An 18,024-nucleotide genomic window follows, 5' to 3' on the forward strand; every position below is an offset into this window, starting at 1 on the left:
TGTTTTTTCAGGATTCCCCTGTGCAAGGCTGCAAAAACCAGACAAATAATTTTATTTGCAAGTCTCTCAACTTGATGGACAACAGATCAAGCCTAAGAAGAATGCATTCTGTTGGACACTGTAAATAACAGCTTTAGCAAAATCATGAGATTCTGTTATCTGACATACATGCAGTAAGAATATTTTAACTTCATGTACAATCAGATATGTTTGTTAATGTTCTCGTCATTTTGCTAATGAGGCTTTTAAATGTCAGTGACTGAAAATACAGATTAAAACCTCTTCCTTTCCCTTCTTTTTACCATCATTCGATCTCTTTACCCCCACCCTGCCCCTTCTCCTTTTTTTTGTCTTTCCTTCTCTTGCCTGCTGTCAGGAAAATCTGCCTTTGAAGGGACAATTCTGTACAGAGTGGCACCGGCAAAGATTGACAGCTACAGACGTTATAACAGTGAGTGTGCTCCAAAATCATCCAGCAACAGCTTCAGTCCTCTGACCTTGTTTGATTTATCTACACTTGTAAATTGTGCCACTGCTACCCACTTATGGCTATTCTACATGCATTTATCTGTCTGTAAGCTGAAGTCAGTTTGCTGCTGATGAACTGCCCAGCCTTAATGCAATGAGAATGCACCTGTTCCTCCTGTGCATGTGTGTGTTCTGTGTCCATACAATGTCTGTGTATAAGCCCACAGTAAATTGTGAATTACATTGGATGTTTTGGTCTCAGCTATGGTTTGAATCTAACTCCATTTAGTCCCATCATTTTTGCCCTCTGAAACGAGAAGACTACTGATACTCACCACTAATCTTTGAATTAAAAGTCAATCTGCTCTAAAAGTAAAGTTTCCATTGTGATTGTTGAACTCATAAAGTATGCTTTGCTTTTCTTAAAGGGTATTTTGGGTTTTGATTTGTTTGAAGTTTTCTTTTTTTGGTGATTTTTAAATTTATTTTTACTGCATGCTCTTCATTTGGCATTCTGTCTTTGACAGTTATTACTCACAGCATTCTGGCTTGATACGTTTTTTCTGCCAAGGAGAATAAAAGATATAAAGCTCTTTTCATTTCATGTTCAGGTTTTTGGCTTCTGCTTTTTAAAAGAAGGGCACATCCTGTTTTCATGTTCTTTTACTGCACTGGTAATATAGAAAAAGAGAGAATGGTTGTATCAGATGTAAGACAGAGGAAGCAAGGAAGACAGAAATCTGTCCTTCCACCTGTTTCCTCATGGAGAAATGTAGCTGGAAATTCACATTTGGTGTGTCTAAGTGCAAAGTGTTCAATCCTGTCTTCCAGTGAACAGGATGTTGTGCTAGCTTTGGCATCTGCTTTTGCCCCAGAGAGCTTTCTCTTGAAATGATCCATGCTGTGCTGCCCTTCTTCTTCCTTAGTGGGTGGGAGTGTTTGGTCTTCTACCTCTGAGGACTTCTGTCTTATGCATGTTGACAGCAAAAGATGAAGTAGTTGAAGTCACATTATTCTATTCTGATATTTGCCCTTACACCTTTTTTTTTTTGCTTTTCTTAACAAATCTGATCCTTTTTATGAACAAAAATCTATGTCAATGTGTGCAGCTCTGAGTATTTCCTTGTGGGAAATTACCTCCCTGTCTACCAGAATTCATTTTGCAGCTCTTTGCAAGCTCCAATCAAGCCCTTGCTCTGGCTGGAGCAGACCATGTGACTGGTGGTCTTCAAATTTTTGTTCTGCTTCTCACCTTTTATCTCCATGACTGCTTATCAACCACTCGAATTTCATGCTTCTTGCAGAGTTCTTAGACTCTCATGTCCTCCAATCCACCCATCTGATGAGCATGATAAGGATTTATGAAGTTAATTTCCAGTATGCTTGACTTTGGACATAAAGATGAAGCTTCAAATCAGATTCAGGATCTGCCTTTGGAGCCTTTAATTTCACAATCCTACTGGGCAGTGCTGCCCTAACATTACCTTTCAAAGTTTTCCAAAAGCCTGCTCTCCATGCCCACCCTGTTACTCACTGAGGGCCAAATCATCCTTCCCCTCTTCTCAAGTCATTTAAGTAAGCAGAACTGAAGCCAGGAAGAATTCAGTCACCTTTTGTGCTAGAGCTCTGCATTTAGTTCTTGTTAATCATACTGGCCCATTGTTGTGCCATGTCACAGAGAGGAAATTGCATCAAACTGATTTCAGAGTACAGGATTGGATGGGTGTCTGGAGGAAAGCTTGGTAACCAGCTGCAAGAAGACAGCTTAACCCACAATAGATTGTCTCACATTGGTCCGGGCAAACACCCATCTAAACTTTGTTTTTAGAGCTGAAAAAATATATCTGTTTGTACTATGTGGAGTTGGCTTACCTGGAGGTTCAATTCTACCTCCCTTGGTGTCTGGTTGATACTTGGATGTCTTTTCATGCTGCAGAGGTGTGTTACTTTCTCCATAAAGCTGCATCTCAGAAGGCCTGATATCCAGCTACACTTATGGCCGGCCTGTTTGTTGCTTTTTGGGTTGGAACTGGGACTGAGGAATTGGTAATCCACAAAGTCATGTCAAATGGAGAAGTCTTAAACAAAACAAGGGTTTCACTGTTGTTTACTATCAGAGATGCTCTTGCCTAAACTAACAGACAAAAAGGAGGGTCTCTTACTCTCGCTGCTCCATCTATTTACAGCTCACTTCCTGCAAACTTACTCATTGTGCTCTTCCTGAACAAGCTGACTGTGGTGCAGCCAGCTCCTTCCATTTCATGTCTCCTCTAGGGTCCATATTTTTAGGTCATTATCCATGAGCTTATGTCTCCAGTGAAAACCATTTGGAGACATTCCACAGAATTGATTTTATTTAGGGATGTCTGGTTAAAACAACTCATAGCTGCTCTAATTTCAGCTTGCTGATTTCTCTGTAAGTTAAGCTGGAGTCAGTTCATAACTTTAGATTAGCTATACCTAGGCAGTGCTTGGATTCACCTGTATCACATTGCATGAAGTGTTGCTCAACTTTGCAATCAAGCTTAGAGCTTTTACTTCACAAACATGTGCTGAGTGCTAAATACTTTTATTTTGAAAGCCATTTTCGAACTGCTGTGTTTAAAAGGCACTTTCTTACTTAACCAAGGCCTGTAATAGCTGTTGAATTGGTTGCTGCTTCCAGAGGTACCTTCCACTGAAAAATGCAAGATTATCTCCTGCAGAAACAGCCAGCCTTGCCTTTATATGCTGACATGGCTTTCTTGGTCATGAGGTGTGCCAGGCTCCGCTCAGCAACAATTCCAGCTCCTTTGGCATTCTGCTTATCAACCTGCTGTCAGAAAATCTTTGCTGCTGCGTATGCTGGGTGAAGAGAGACACACAGCAAAAAAATTGTCATTTTGTTGATCACAGCCCTCTTTTCTCTCATCCTGCAACTTTCTTGCACCTCCACGAACAACGCTTCTTGGATTCCTAATTTTTTTATTTTTACTGATTTAGTTTCTCTTTCTTGCTTCGCTTTCTTTTTCTTCAAAGATGCAATAACTGAGGAACAGTGCAGATAAAATGCTTGATTTGACAAATATTTGCCTCTCTTTCCTTATATGTGGATCCACAATGCTGTCAGTAATAGCTATTAGATATAATGGAAGAAGATCAGGATCGTTGAAACAGAAACATTCGTGAGTAACCTCAATTGTGTTTTGTGTTTTCTATTGCTCCACCACTTTTTTTTTTACCCTTTTTTTGTCTCCCTCCCCTTAATTCTTGAGGAATTATGGCTGGTCAGAGTTCTGAGAAATCAATATGGCTGATGTATTTATGATGTTCTAAACCCCATTTAGGAGTGTTGGAATGTGAGCAGAGTTCAATGAATGAGCAAAATGTGGATTTTAACAGTTCTGAAGAGAGGACAGTTACAACTTTGTATTTTCTCCTCACCTTGTTACGACTTGCTTGCAAAAAAGAGCTTGTATCAAATACAAAGGTGCTGCAATGAAAAATAACATCTGAGAAAGAAAAATTATAAAACTGGGGGAGGGAAATTTTCATGATTAAAAATTAGCATCCTGTTTGCTGGAGAACAAGTGTACAGATGACATGGGACTGAGGGCTGTGTGTGGAAAAATTACGTTGACTGGAGTGAAATGTGAAATCCTTCTGTTGATTTGGATTCCCACTACCAAGTGATTTTCCATGAGTTTCACAAAAGACCTGCTTGGTGAGTGGCAGGTAAAGAACCTTGCTGCCTGTGGCTGCTTATCTCTCCTTCCAGATGTGATAACGTGCCTGTACTTGGTGAGGGTGGTGAAAAAAGTAGCCCCCAATTGGAGAGGACAATGGTTGTCTACAGTTGTAGAGCTCCTAAACGAATGATTGTTCCTGTTTGCTCTTGGGATGTGGCTGGGGAGGTGGGGAAGCCACCAAGTTCTGTACTGATGGCTCTGTGCTCGTGCTGTAGAAGATGCTTGTGCTGCATCGCCCTCAATGCATGCTGCTACATGGGGCCAGGCACTGCTCCCCTTCCCCTTGCATGACCACTTGTGCAAGCATAGAATTCTTGGGGCATTTCTTATGTGGCAAGAACTGTTATGCAAAGGAAAATGAACATGTTGAAAGAAAGTGACAAAATATTTAGCTAACATAGTTCCATTTTTTCAAGGAATGACTGAGAATAACAAATAATTACTAATATTGAGCTAGTCTGCCTCAGTTGTTTGTATATGTATAATCACTCTTGGTAAAGAAGCATTAATTTGTGTTTTGAAAGAATGAATTTATTAATCTTTAAACTAAGAAGAATCAACATGTCTTTCTTCTACAGTAGTATTCAGAATCCAATTTCATTTTCTAGTTTTGATTTTTTAATGACACTGGAATGTTGTTGGGGATGGCTTCAACAAAATACAGGATTTTGATAGAAAGCAAACTCAAGACTAATACGTTATAGGATGTGGGTATTTGTTCTGTGTTCACCAGTATGTGAGGAAAAGGAAGAAGGACAGTTCCTGCAATTACCATGTATAATTTCATTCAGATCAGTCACCCGGGCGTTCCACGCTGTCATTCTCTAAATAGAAGGAAAAGTCATATTTCCACTTGCTTTCCTTCCCTTCCATAAAAGTAGAAAAACCCAATAAGCTTCATTTACAGATGTCTTTGTTCTATTAAACACAGTTGGCAGTGTTTCTCTCTGGCTGCCATACCAGATCAGGAGATCCTTTGCATTGTCTCAGGTGTGTGTCTCTGAACAGCTGCCATTGCTTAACAAAGCTGAGAAGGGCTTAGAGGGCCAGAACACCACTGGCCTTTACTGTGTCAGTGGTCCAGGGCCATAAATTGTCAGCAGAGAGAGCAATCCAGAATAAAGAACAAAAATTAAATTGCCAAGTAATAGCTCAAAATAGAAAGCTCTGTAACCTTAGAATATATTTCCTTTTCTCCCCTGCCATTTTAAGCTATTTAGAAATAATTTGTTTCCTGCTTTGAATGGAGTTAATTTTACCACAGCTGTTTATTTTTGTTTTAACAGCTTTACTTACACAGCCCTTTATCATCCCTAACTATCTTTCTGATTTAGAATCCTGGTTTGATGCCAGCACAGCTCTGAGAGGCTGTTTCTGAATTAAGTCTGATGTTGCGGTCTCTTTTTAATCCCTGTTTGAGCTAATCTGTTTTGGTACATTTCAGAATGTTGCTCTCAAAAGACCTGTAACTGCTGTAGCAGGAGTGTGGTGTGTTTGAAATGTCTTGAGGAAGCTAATCTCTTTTATATACCCATAGAGGAAAAAATGTGTGAAGTGCGAAATTCCTCCAGACAGTTTTGAGAAAATTTAATCTTCATGAATACTAAATGAGCTTGCATTTTTAAGGAGAATGAATCAATAAAGAATAAAAATTCTGAGTGTTTTTAAAAAGCTGTAGACCCATATCTTGTTCCAGCCAAAAGCTGGAAGCAGTCAGCCCCTGGGAATTTTAACTTTTTGCTGGTGATGGTGCCCTTGTTCAGACTTCAAGGAACTTACTAGAAAAATGCAACCAGTGCTTATATTTGAGCTCTGCCTTGTGGTGCTACAGATGATTCAGCAACAATAAATCAAGGTAAAAGAATAACAGTTTTGCTTATAGATCCAGAAATTTCAAGTGACACTACCAAAAGACCTGAGAAATATGAAACTTCTGAAAAACTCCTGTTATTAAGACTGATGTGATAGTAAGCATGTTAGTGAGCACCTTATTGATGTTATGTTCGTAGCTTGTCAGCTCTCCAAATACTGACAGAGAGCTGACAGATTCTAGAGAAGTTCTGTTTAAAAAAAAAAAGCAGCAAAAATAGTGAGAGACCTGACTACTGTAGCTTTTATCCTATACTGGCTTTATTTGAAGTACTTAATGGGCTTACAAGAAGAGCAAGATGTTCTCAGTGTTTCTGAGGAGAGCAGTTTGCTGACCTGCTGGCCTCACCTTGTGCTCAACTCCATCTCTGTGGTAGAGCACAGCTGTCCCAGGCTGAGTGGGTGTGATGGGCAGCAAAGAGGGGACTGTGACCGCTGAAATTCTCTCCAGCTTTTAATGTTCATTTAGCAGCCTAACCTCCCTGATAGCTGTAGCTCTCCATGAAGAAAATTTGGTACTTAAAATTCATAATCAGACAGTGTGTGTCACTCAGGTTCCTGCCTAGATCCCAGCTGTGTCCATGGGCTACATTTATCTTTTGGAGAAACTATCCAGCCAGCTGTGTTCTGCCACACAGCTAAGCTATTTGCATAGTGGTAAAAAATTCCATGAAAAGCCAAATGAAAAAAACCCAAAAAACCCCAAAACCACCTGAAACACAAACCAAAGAGGAACATTTTTCTGGTTTTAAGAGGAAAGATCACCTGAGCCAGGTTGCAGGTGCACCAAGAGAATTGCTGATAAATACATAGTGAGGCATGTATATATACACACACATGCATATATCACACACATGTATCACACACACATATATATGTATTAGGGAATAACCCAATGGACAGAATTTATCAGGCAAGGATGGGCAGAGTGTTGCAAATCCTTGCTTCCAAGATTTTTGTCTGTCCAAATCAGAAGAGTGTATCTCATGTACCTGGACAGGAAGGTAAGAGAGAGTCTCCTTAGCATGCCTTTAATAGTAAAAGCATGTTAGGCTATTTTCTACAGGACTGTTCTGTACTCAAGCAATGCATTATTCTTTCTAAATGTTACTGCAGATCCTCAATTTGTCTGATTTGTTCTACAGTTTCCACTGCATACAGTTCTTCTCTTTTGTCCCCTTTGTCTCTAGACCCCATCATGTTGTGCTAAGAGCACAAGCAGGGCTTTTATTCTTACTGATTTATTTAGTGAAGTACAGAGAACTTCTCAGTTTGGGTCAGTCAAAAATAATTAAATTAGATCATTTTCCCAGTTGATCTGGAAGAACTCTTTATAACTTTGAAGGAGCTTTATATCTGATCACACAAGTGCCATTTGCTTTAGACAGGCCACACTTCAGTCCACTGTGTCCTCATTGAAAAAAAAAAGAAAGAAAGAAAAAGAAGCAATGCTGTTATTTCCTATGTTGCTTTCATTTTGAGCACTGCATACTGAGACAGCTCTGTGGCAGTATAGAGGATGACCAGTTCTTGGATTATCATCAAGCACAGTTGGGTGATGTTTGGGAAATCTGTTGTGACCCTGAGGTGAGGCTTCTGATACGAAGTGTGGTGCCTCATCACAGAAGAATGGTCATAAAAGCTGAAAATGCCATAATGAGAAACGAGTGATTACCCAGAAACAAACAAAAGCTTTATTCTTATTAGATCCCCTTGAGGTTTCTGATCTTCCTTTCATGTAAACTTCAAAGATCTGAAGTCCATGTGAGACCTGTTGAGTAATTCTCACAATTACTTTCATATTTTAATTCCATCCACTGACCAAAGTCCAGATGATCTTCTTCCACAATTAGGGATGCAGTGACCCTATTTTAATAACTATTTTAAGATAGCTTTTCTGTTCATTTCAGGGAGTGGCAGTCATGGTTTCTTATCAGTTACTTCTGGAGGGAGGTGTCTTCACTGCTTTTTGCCTCCATCACAGAATAGTTTGAGATTTTGGCAAGGATGACAGTCGACACCTGTGCCAGAGCGTAATTTTCCATATAAAGAGATTTTGTTCAGCTAAAAGACAACAATCACTACAATCTGAGTTTTTTGAGTTGTGGAAGTTTTATACTCAGCATAGTCAATTGCTGACCATTGTCTTTGCAGTTAGAAGTGGTAAATAAATTTGGTTCTAGCTTCTATCTCAGCCTGAGCCCCAGTGATTGATCATTTGCAAAGCTGGAGAAGGTCCAGCTGGTAGAACTTACAGCTTCTTCACTTACTGCCCAAGTCAGAGCAAGGGGAGGGAACAAGAAAGGGGCAGTGACTTTGCCACACTGGTCAAGGTGATTTATACGTGTCTGGCTTAATTTACCCTTGCCTCTCTGAGTGCCTCTGCTGGAAACGCTGTGCAGTGGCTCTGCTGCAGGTAACCACTCCTCTCCTGCCCTCCAGAGCTCCAAGCAGCATCGCAGTCAATGCTTAAATTCCCTGGTTAATGATTTCCTGAGGTCTGGAACACAAGTAGTGCACAGGATTTACTTTACTGATGGTAGGCATGCTACCATTCTAACTACCATAATAAATATGATAATTAACCAGATTTGAGGTTTTCTCCCAGGCCCATCTTAGAAAAACAAAACATAAAGAAATCAAGACTTTTGCATATTTAAGAAGAGTATTGTAATATAATTATTTAATATTCATTTAAATTGCAATCCTGCACAGCTTATAGAACCAATAATTTGTTCAGTGTTATTTGAATTGAATTGAGTATCTGAAGAAGTAGAAATGTTACTGATGTTCAGCAATAGCTGTGGCAGCCACTCAGGCGGCTAGAGGCCCAAAGTGTTTTGTTTAGTCTGTAGTCTTTTTGTTTGTTTCTAATTGGGAACTTTCTCTAATTCTGCTTTTATACTCCTTTCATGTTAAAGATACAGAAAATCTCAGGGCAGCATATCATGGCTTTCCTGTTTTTGTCTAGAAGTCCTGATCTGACATGATTTCATTTCCTAGCAGCACCCTGGTTTGAAACCCATTTAACAGAAGGGCCTCTCATGTCCTGGATCATGCAGGTGTACCTGGAGGCCTCAGGACTTGGTTTCTGTGGTTCATCTGTACTGTCAGCCTTTCATGATGAAAATCAATTGCAATCTCTTTGTTGACCTTGATATAAAAGTAATAAAAAGGAAAATCTTATTTGAAATTCTTCTTCAGCTTGCAAGATCCACATCTGTGATATCATGAGTGCTTGTTCGGGAAATGTGAGGATCTGAGCTTCTTATTGTTAGGTAGAATTAGTGCTGTAGTAGCAGCAATTGCTGTGGTTTTCCTGGAAACAGTTCATGCAGGGGGGCAGATTTAAATGGTCTAGGAAAGGAAACTTCAGTGGGTCACTTTTGCTGCCTGTGGCTGTTTGACCTGATGCACCCTTCTGTAAAGTGGCTGAAACATCACCTTATTGCATCTGTGGCCTCTGCAATTTGAGCAGCAGATATCTTCAGATAAATGCAGATAAATTTTCCTGTTCACTGAAAGAAGTAATGCAAAGCAGAACATCAGTTTTGATCTGTTATATTCCTAGAGGAGAGTGTGCATGGGTGCTTTTCTTATGAGGCTGTCTATGCTGCAGAGAGGTTTAATTTTCAGCAGGGAACATATTATGCAGCTTATTTGATTGCAAATTTGTTTGAACAGCTTTCAGCTTTATATTTCCCAGTTAGGTAATGTAGCTTTAGATACTAATTGCATAATTGGCTTGAGTCACACAGATTTAAGGTACAGCATGCCTGATCTGACTGCTTGTTAGCTTTACGTGGCTTTATACAATTGGAGCCTTACAGCTGAATTTAACTCTTTCTTTTATTATTGAAATCTCTTCTAGAAAGGTTTTGCCTGAGGAATGAGGATTTTCTTGGTACTCAAGGAATCACCATCCTCATTTGTGAAGTTTTGATGCTAGAGTATGCATGTTTTGTGAATTTGTGGATTGGTGTTATTTCTAACCAGTACACCAATGTGATGAAATAAAGTCATTTTTCAAAGCCAAAATGAGTGCACGGCGCAGAGAGCATCTTCTCTACCTGTTTCTTGTGGTTTCCTTTTCCTCAAGAAGATGGTGGGAGGGATCATTTTCCAGTCACAATCTGATCTTTAAATAGTGAGTTTCACACCTTTCATCCTTCCTTTTCACAGGCCTAAAAGATGCTACAGGCTCTGAGAGTGATGGTGGTGACTCTTGCAGTACAAAATCAGAAGGAGCCAATGGAGGCACGACAATCCAACCCAAAAAGGTCAAAGGTGTTGGCTTTGGAGATATCTTCAAAGACAAACCCATAAAGCTACGACCAAGGTCAATAGAAGTTGAAAACGACTTCCTCCCAGTAGATAAGGTATGTGTCCTTCCTTAATTGTCTCCTGGGTTTAAAGAAGTTTTCATCTTAAAGTTTTAAGTTCTGTCACTGGCCAAAACTTGAAGCTTTATGGTCATTATTTCCTAATCTTTCTGTAGACAAGGTTGGGGCTTTTTCTTATTTTTGCCTCAGACCAGAAAATGGATTCCAGTGAGGTTAGCTGCATGATAAAATTAAAAAAAAAATTTAAAAATTAATTGCTCTCAAGTATGTTCTTTAGGGAAACAAACAAAGAAGTCCGTGGTTTCCAATGAAGTCACGACTCAGAAAAATAAATCTGTGAAATCCTTCCTTTAAATGAACACTCAGATTTGCATAGAGTTACTGATGTGCTGAGAAGTGTTAGGAGGCTTCCACAGCCTCAAGTTCTGCTATGGGCATAGTTACATGATGCATTTTATTTCACCCCCCAATCACCCCCCGTGATGATTTTAGGAAAAGCTCCTGGGCTCTTGATACCTGATGTGGCAACTTCTCACCTTTTGGTTCATGCTTGTCCACTTGTCTGTAGAAACAGGCACTACAACAATTCCCTTTTTTGGCCTTTTTGGCAAGATTTTTTTTTCAACCTAAATAATTTCAGTGATCTGATTTATAGCACAGCACCTACTCCCACATCCACCCTGAGTTACGGCAGTACAGGAGAAGAGGAGGTCCTGCAGAGAGAGATGGAAACTTCTGAACTAAATTAAGCTGAGGGACATTTGGTTAATATTTTGCAGGTGGCCATTTTTCATTTAGTATAAAGAGGGTAGGGAAGAGCTGGAATAATCTAAATAAAGGAAAAACCTAGACTGGATTACTGCTTGACCATTACTGACTTCTTCAAAGCCTGCTTGCCTTCTGTTTCTGGGTGGACTTCCTAACTCACATGCAGGGCTTTGCAGAAGCATTTCTTTTCATTTGAAGTAGCTGAAAAGTCCTTATGAAGTGGCCTTCATTCTTTGAAGGAAAATCTTACTCCACTTTGTAATTATGTGAAATCTTACCTTTGTTTTGCACAAACAACTAACACATTTTTTACCCAGCCAAAAATGGAATATACAATTTTCAGGAAACTTGTAACACAGACCTTCCTTCCTATGTCTTCAGATTCTACTAAAATTGCCATAGTTAGTAGAAAATAATGGCTTCATTTTGTAAACACAATCCATCATTTGTGTTTGCAGTGTGTAGATAACTAAAGGCAACACTTCTTTCCTGTTGATGCTTTTTCCTGTCTAGGATTAGGTTAACCTTTGAGAGGTGCCATTCAGAGGCTTCAGCACTGTGATCTTTGCCTGCTCCCAGCACCAAAACATGAGGCAGACATGACATCTGTCAGGGCTGCAGACCACTAACCTCCCTAAACACTTTCTGCCCTGCTGCAAGAAATTTCTCCCTTGTCATTGCCATGTTCATTACCATTTAATGCTGAGTGTAAGAGAATCCTGCATTAAGTTGGCCATCACTAGCAAGGTCCAAGTTAGCCTGAAAGCTCTGCATACTGGTTCAAAGTGTAGCAATGCATGAAGAGTTCCAAATGTTGTATATTTTTCTCAAGCAATGTAGTTTTTAAAAGGATCTTTGCCCTGTTATGTGTATTTATCATTTACAAGTAGCCTTAGTTTTTCAATATCTTGTAAATTTCTGAAGGAGTAAAAATGCTTTCTTCTATTCCCCCTTTTTAAATTTTTTTAAAGCCTTCTGAAGTTTGGAGACCCTAGAACTCTTTCTGTTGCTTCTTCCTTATACAGTTATTGATGAAACATCATTGATGTAATGATAATTTTAACTTTTTTGATTTAAAATATTTCCTAACAACAGTTGTTTTTTAAAAAGCATCAGTAAGCTACTGTGAGGATTTTATAATGTGGGATTATTTATAACATGATATTTCTCATGTAAAATGTCAGTCCCATTTACAGAAGAATCAGCAGGGTCTTATTTTGTTGGTGTTATCACTTTGTGTTCTAATATGTTTTCAATTTTATGAATCATAAGCTTAGATCATATTTCACACAGAATTACTGGGGTGTTAAAAAGGCTTTTACACAAATATTGGCAGGAACATGAAGGCAAAAAGGTTTGCTGCCATCTGAGCAGAAGCAGATGCCATTGGGGTCTCCTGTAAATCACCAGGCAGTTTAATGTGCTTCAAGAGTTTGCTCAGTGGCAACAATGTGGGATATAATCACCCTTGCCTTTTAAAGTGATCAATAAACTCTCAATAAAAAGCAAAACTGAGGAATTGCATGAAACCCCATTGCTTTTATTGGTGTGCAGAATTCATTGCTTAGCTGTTATTTGTTCTAAAATCACAGAGGCAGATTATCCTAGGGAAGTTAATGATGCAGTTGTGGGAGATTTGTTTGAGCAGCACTATCAGAGCTCTGCTCTTCTAGAAAAATAGAAGAATCAAATACTTATTGTGCTTTGTAGTCCATTTCATTGCCTGTTGGTGCTGACAAGTCGACTACTGGCAGTGTATCAGCAGAATCAGATTCCTGAGGTTGGCTCTGACAAATTTCCATTACTGATAAATGTAACTGAACTGATTTACAATGCTGCACGTGACTGAAGTCATGGTCACGTGCAGTCATAGTCAAACTCACCAACAGATGAAGAAATTTTAGAAGAAATTTTTAGAAGAAATATGGTATGCAGACAGACAGGCTGTGTGTCCTGAGAAAATTCAGGGTAACACTCTTGAAGCAGCACAATATTTATGGTCAAATAGAAATGCCTGTCTCACATGTCTCACCTCAGCTCTGCAGTTTTAACACATTTAAACAGGCGCTTATGCTTACTTCTTTTTTTCCTTTTTCATTTTGTAGTAGCTTATCTAAAGCTTCTGTTGCTAGGTTGGACTTCCTTCCAATGTAATCTGTATTTGCTACCATTGTTCTAACAAGCTATCATTTTTTCCTCTCCTGTATCTAAGAATAAACCTCTACAAGTACAGGAAAATTAATTCAACCAATACATTTCTTAGTCTGAGTTAACTGTATTAAGTTGATTTGTGAGTTGAGGCTTCAGCTTGGAAATGCTAAAGACCATGATAGATGAATATCAAATGTCTTAAAAAGCTATTTTTATCTTTCTGAAAACTGTCCTTACTTCAGAAGACACTATGGAGAGTATTTTTTACATTTTCCACTTGAGATGTATTTGTAACTTTCTTCAGGCAAAACTTTCATCGTTGGCTAGCCGTGGTGGATTAGATTAGAGCTAGATTTCATGAACATCCTTTGATGAGATCACAGTACTGTTTGCCACAACTTAGTGTAAATTATATACTCAGCCATCAGCCCAGGGAGTATTGCAGACTCTGTAATGATTTAATATAAAGGGGGAGGCTTTCATGGCTCCAGAGTCAGCAACTTGTAAGAGCTAGTTAACTGGTGTTTAGGGATCCTTACTGCAAAGCACTAAATTCCTACAGAAATTTTTATTTTTTTTATATATTCAGTATGTTTGGGATAGGAGAAATGGAGAAGAACTAATGGAAGTAGACACAAGGGCTAGAAGGGCTAGAAGCTCTTGTCAATTATTAAGTCTACCTGTCCTTTGTAATAAGATAAAAATTTGTAAACTCTGACACTGAATGCCTGCAAGGTCTGAGTTTCTATTTTGAGCCAGCAAGCAGGGAACCCAGAAACTGTGCTGAGAGTCTGTCTTTGCACACCTGTTCTGACAGTTCCTGCCTGCCTGCTTGCAGAAAACATTTTTACCCCTTAATTTTCAGTTGTCATTTAAAGAGAAGTCTTTGGGAGACACGGGTTGGAGGCTCCTCCTGTGTTTCTAAGCCTGAGGATGCCTGAGCTCTGCCAGCCGTTCCCAGTGGCACCCGTGGTGCATGGCCAGCCCTGGCTGTGTGTGCCGCGTGTGTCTGCAGCTCACAGCTCACTGCCACTTTGCCTCTCCCATGCCTGTGGAAGTGCTTCTCCCCAATAGAAATGTTGGAATCAGTGCTCAAAATCCTGAGATTAAAAACGGATGCAAGCAAAACCACCTGGTACTGACTAGCAACACTGTGAAAAACACCTGCTGAGGCAGAGAGCACACAGTGGGAGCACCAAGTGTGTGTGCAGCACTTTGCACTTGAAAGCACAGGTTTCTGGCATCCCTTTCTTCAGAGACAGCACCAGCAGTGGCAGCAGCAGACGTGGCAAGCATCAGCAGTTTGTCGAATTCTGTGCAGGAACAGAGGAGGCACTCATCTCTTCAAGCTACATTCATGTTCTGCTTTGAAGCTTCTGTCTGCTACACTCTGGCATCCCTGTCCTAAGCATTTATTCTAGTGCCATCTTGTGAGGAAAGCTGCAGGGGAAGAAGGACCCTGACCCCTTCTGCAGCTGCCATGAGAGCAGGGCTGCCTGCAGCAGGGTCCCTCTCCTTTGCTGGTGTAACTTCCCATTCCTTGTGGAAACAGGATTTATGTGTTCATTATGTGAAAAAATAGTACAGGTTTGCAAATGGTGGCTGATGTCATGAGGCAGCATGGACATTATAAATAAATACTTTATAATATTTACTACCCTATTCTGGAGGAATAAGAAGGAGGGGTAGGGGAATTAAGATTGACAGGGGAGAGTTGAAAAGCAGCTTGCCCTATTTTGGGGAGGCAGACTCAAAGCAGGACCTAGCACTAAGGGAATAAAATGGGAAATGCAAGATTAGGTTTAAAGAGAGGTATAAATTTGATAACTTCAGCTGGCAGTGACTCTCTGCTGAGTCACTGAACTGTGCAATATGAGTGAAGAGTGACTCCTGATTTCCTGTATGCTTCCTTCCCTTCCATGCTATCCCATCTGTGCTTTCAAGTTCTGTCACTTTGGTTTCTAAAATGTTCAAGCTGTCTGAACAGAGTTGTCCAGGTATCAATGACATGGCTCAGCTTACACATCAGCCTGCACTACTGATTTTTGGCAAAGGATTGCCAAAAAGGTGTGTAACACACAAAGGATGTATGTTACTCACACACTGGTTTGTGCTGCCTGTGATGTTTTATTAGGCTTTTTTTTTTAATTAAAGCAGCTATTTAACTCTAAATAATTGCAAGTTAGTTGTCCTTGCCACAAGACTTTACATGTATACAGTTAGACTTTATTCAGGAAAAATTTGTCAGAGTGAAAGAAACACACCAAACATATGCCTGAAAGTATTTTCAACTGTTTCTGACTCAAGCTGCTCGAAGAACATCTTAAAATAGAAGCAGAGTAGTGTAAAAAATATTGATAGTACAAGTTATTCCTAAAAGCAACGTGGAAGGTCTGATCTGTCCTCCTGGGGTGCAGCACTGGGCTTCTGCCAGACTAAGTTCTCCTAGAGGAGTGCTCTGTGGGAAGGAAAACTCCTGTTATTTTAGTCATGGTTTTGATTAGGAAATCTTAGGATGCTCCAGTCAGAAAAACAGGATGTGTAGGTTTAAGCTAATGCAATTTTATTTCATAATAGGATGGCAATAAAAGTCTATATGTTTTAAGTTGCTCTGGATCCAGCTGGTGATCATTAGCTTGCAAGTCACTGTAAATCTCTGAATTTCAGCTGTACCATTACCAGGCCTTTTACCCCAACAGGCATCCTAAAAGAAAAACTGCTAAAAACCCCAAAATGCTTTGCTTACGTAGCTTACAATAAAGCTGATTTCCTGAGTTCCAGAGATACTTGATGGAGCCATAAACTGAATTTCTAGGAACTTCTGTCTCATGTTTCAACAGTACAAAGAAAATGCTTCAGGAGGTGACAGTACTGACATGCAAGCTAGCTTAGTTACTGTCTGATGAGTTTAAGAGGACTGGTTCCTGAATGACTATGATATGTTTATTAATAGCAATAAAATCTACCTAAGCAAAATTAATTTATACACATCGATATGAAAAGATTTTAATTAGTGTAATCAAGACTTTAGGGATAAACAGTTTTATAAACTGTCCTGGTGTTTCTCAGTAAAATGTATTTTTCTTTCTTGCTCCATTTGGATTTTGTTGGATGGTATTTCTGATTTTTAATTACTACATCTGACTTGTTACATTTAATAACTTTGACAAGATTATAAAGCAATTATAATGAAATAACTTCTGATATTCTTAGAACACATTCCCTTTGAAAATTGAAGAAATAAAAAAAAATTACCTGCCTTGAAATTTACTTACACCACTTTGAAAATTACATAAATAAAAAGGCTGATAAATGTAAACCAAACTGAATATAACCTTTAGAGTGAAATCTATGCCCTCATCTTTGTTGTCTATTTAGCTTTATTAGCTTGTGGAATTTTTCTGAAATGTTTTCTTTCTTTATATTTTTCCTAGTTGAGGATTATTTTTTAATAGTCAAATGGAAATGAGAGTGTATAGTATCTTGTGGCTTGCTTAGATATAAATCTTTAATTTCTTCCAAATCATCTGTGTCTTTCCCTCCCCTGACCTTATTCAGACATTTTTAAAGTTGAATGTTTTTAGGGAAGCAGCATTAAGAATTTATAAGATTTTAATGGAACAGTCCATCATGTTGATGATATTTCAGTTTCTTGAACATTTTTCTTTAAAAACAAAAGACAAAACAAAGACATAAGTTACATGAAATTTCAACCTTTTTTCCCTCCCACCAGAAAGACCAATACATTCAGAATTTGTCATAAGCTCATTTGCCAATAGAGTTATTTGCAAAATTTACTGCCTGGGCTGTTCACAAAAGTTCTTTAAATTGTCACTCACGTCCTTGCTTTTCTTAGCTGGTGGTCTCAAGAAGCCAGGAAAGTCTAAGCTGGAAAGGAGAGGAAACTTCTTGCTGTGAGTGAGCAGAGGTAGGAAAAGGTCCAGATTTCCTGTGAAATAAACAAGTGGAACTTTTGTTTCCTGGGGATGGCCCGGCCCGTGAGTCAGTGTCAGGGCTGGGCTCGGGCTGAGCTGAGCTCATGCAGGGCAGGGCCAGGACTCCAGGACTCCTCTTGGACACTTCCAGCTGCTGAAAGGCAGCTTGGCTTCACAATGGGAGAGGAGGTATTTATTTTACAATTAGTTGGGTTTTTCTCTCTGTGGCTGTTTGAAAATGTATCATACTATATAATCTGCATAGCACAGGTTTCATCTGTAGGGCTCTCTGGCTCTTCTGCACATTTTGGAGATGCTGGGTAGGGAAAAAAAAGAAGGACAAAGAGTGCTGAGGATCCTGAAATGTATTTCTGCTATGGAGGTCCACATTAGAATAGGGGGTTACTTTTGTGTGAAAACCATATTCTCTCCTGGCTCTATTTAGCTTGCATTTTTTCCTTTCTGCCTGTTTGGCCATTAAACTTGCACACGTGTTTTCTATTTCTATATGATGTGGTTTCAATTTTCTTACTCTAAAGAATAATGCAAGTTTAGAGTTAAGCAAGACAAATTTTAAAGTCTTTAGGATGTGTTGCTCTTTCAAATATTTGCTTAGTAAGTGAAAATTCACCACCCCTCACCCTGTGTTTTTTCCTTCCTAAATACACCAACAAAACTGTACTTCTTGTCAGAAAAAAGAGGAAGAGCTTTACTAATTCCTCTTCTGTGTGAGGTGCCATTTGTCCAAGTGAGGAAAATGGA

General features: G+C 39.3%; 1 protein-coding gene across 3 annotated transcripts in view; it reads left to right on the forward strand.

The window, feature by feature from the left end:
• Positions 1-18,024, forward strand: part of SH3KBP1 (SH3 domain containing kinase binding protein 1) — a 186,165-nt gene that overhangs the window by 93,495 nt on the left and 74,646 nt on the right. For all 3 annotated transcript variants that reach the window (XR_004082289.1, XM_031061203.1, XM_031061204.1), the window contains exon 5: positions 10,248-10,444. Coding sequence is in view for 2 of the 3 variants with exons in the window: in XM_031061203.1 (XP_030917063.1) it covers positions 10,248-10,444 (197 nt within the window). In the remaining variant the exon portion in view is untranslated. The remainder of the gene's footprint in view (positions 1-10,247; positions 10,445-18,024) is intronic.

The sequence above is a fragment of the Geospiza fortis genome, unplaced genomic scaffold (assembly GCF_000277835.1).
Source record: "Geospiza fortis unplaced genomic scaffold, GeoFor_1.0 scaffold285, whole genome shotgun sequence".
Taxonomy (NCBI): Eukaryota; Metazoa; Chordata; class Aves; order Passeriformes; family Thraupidae; genus Geospiza; species Geospiza fortis.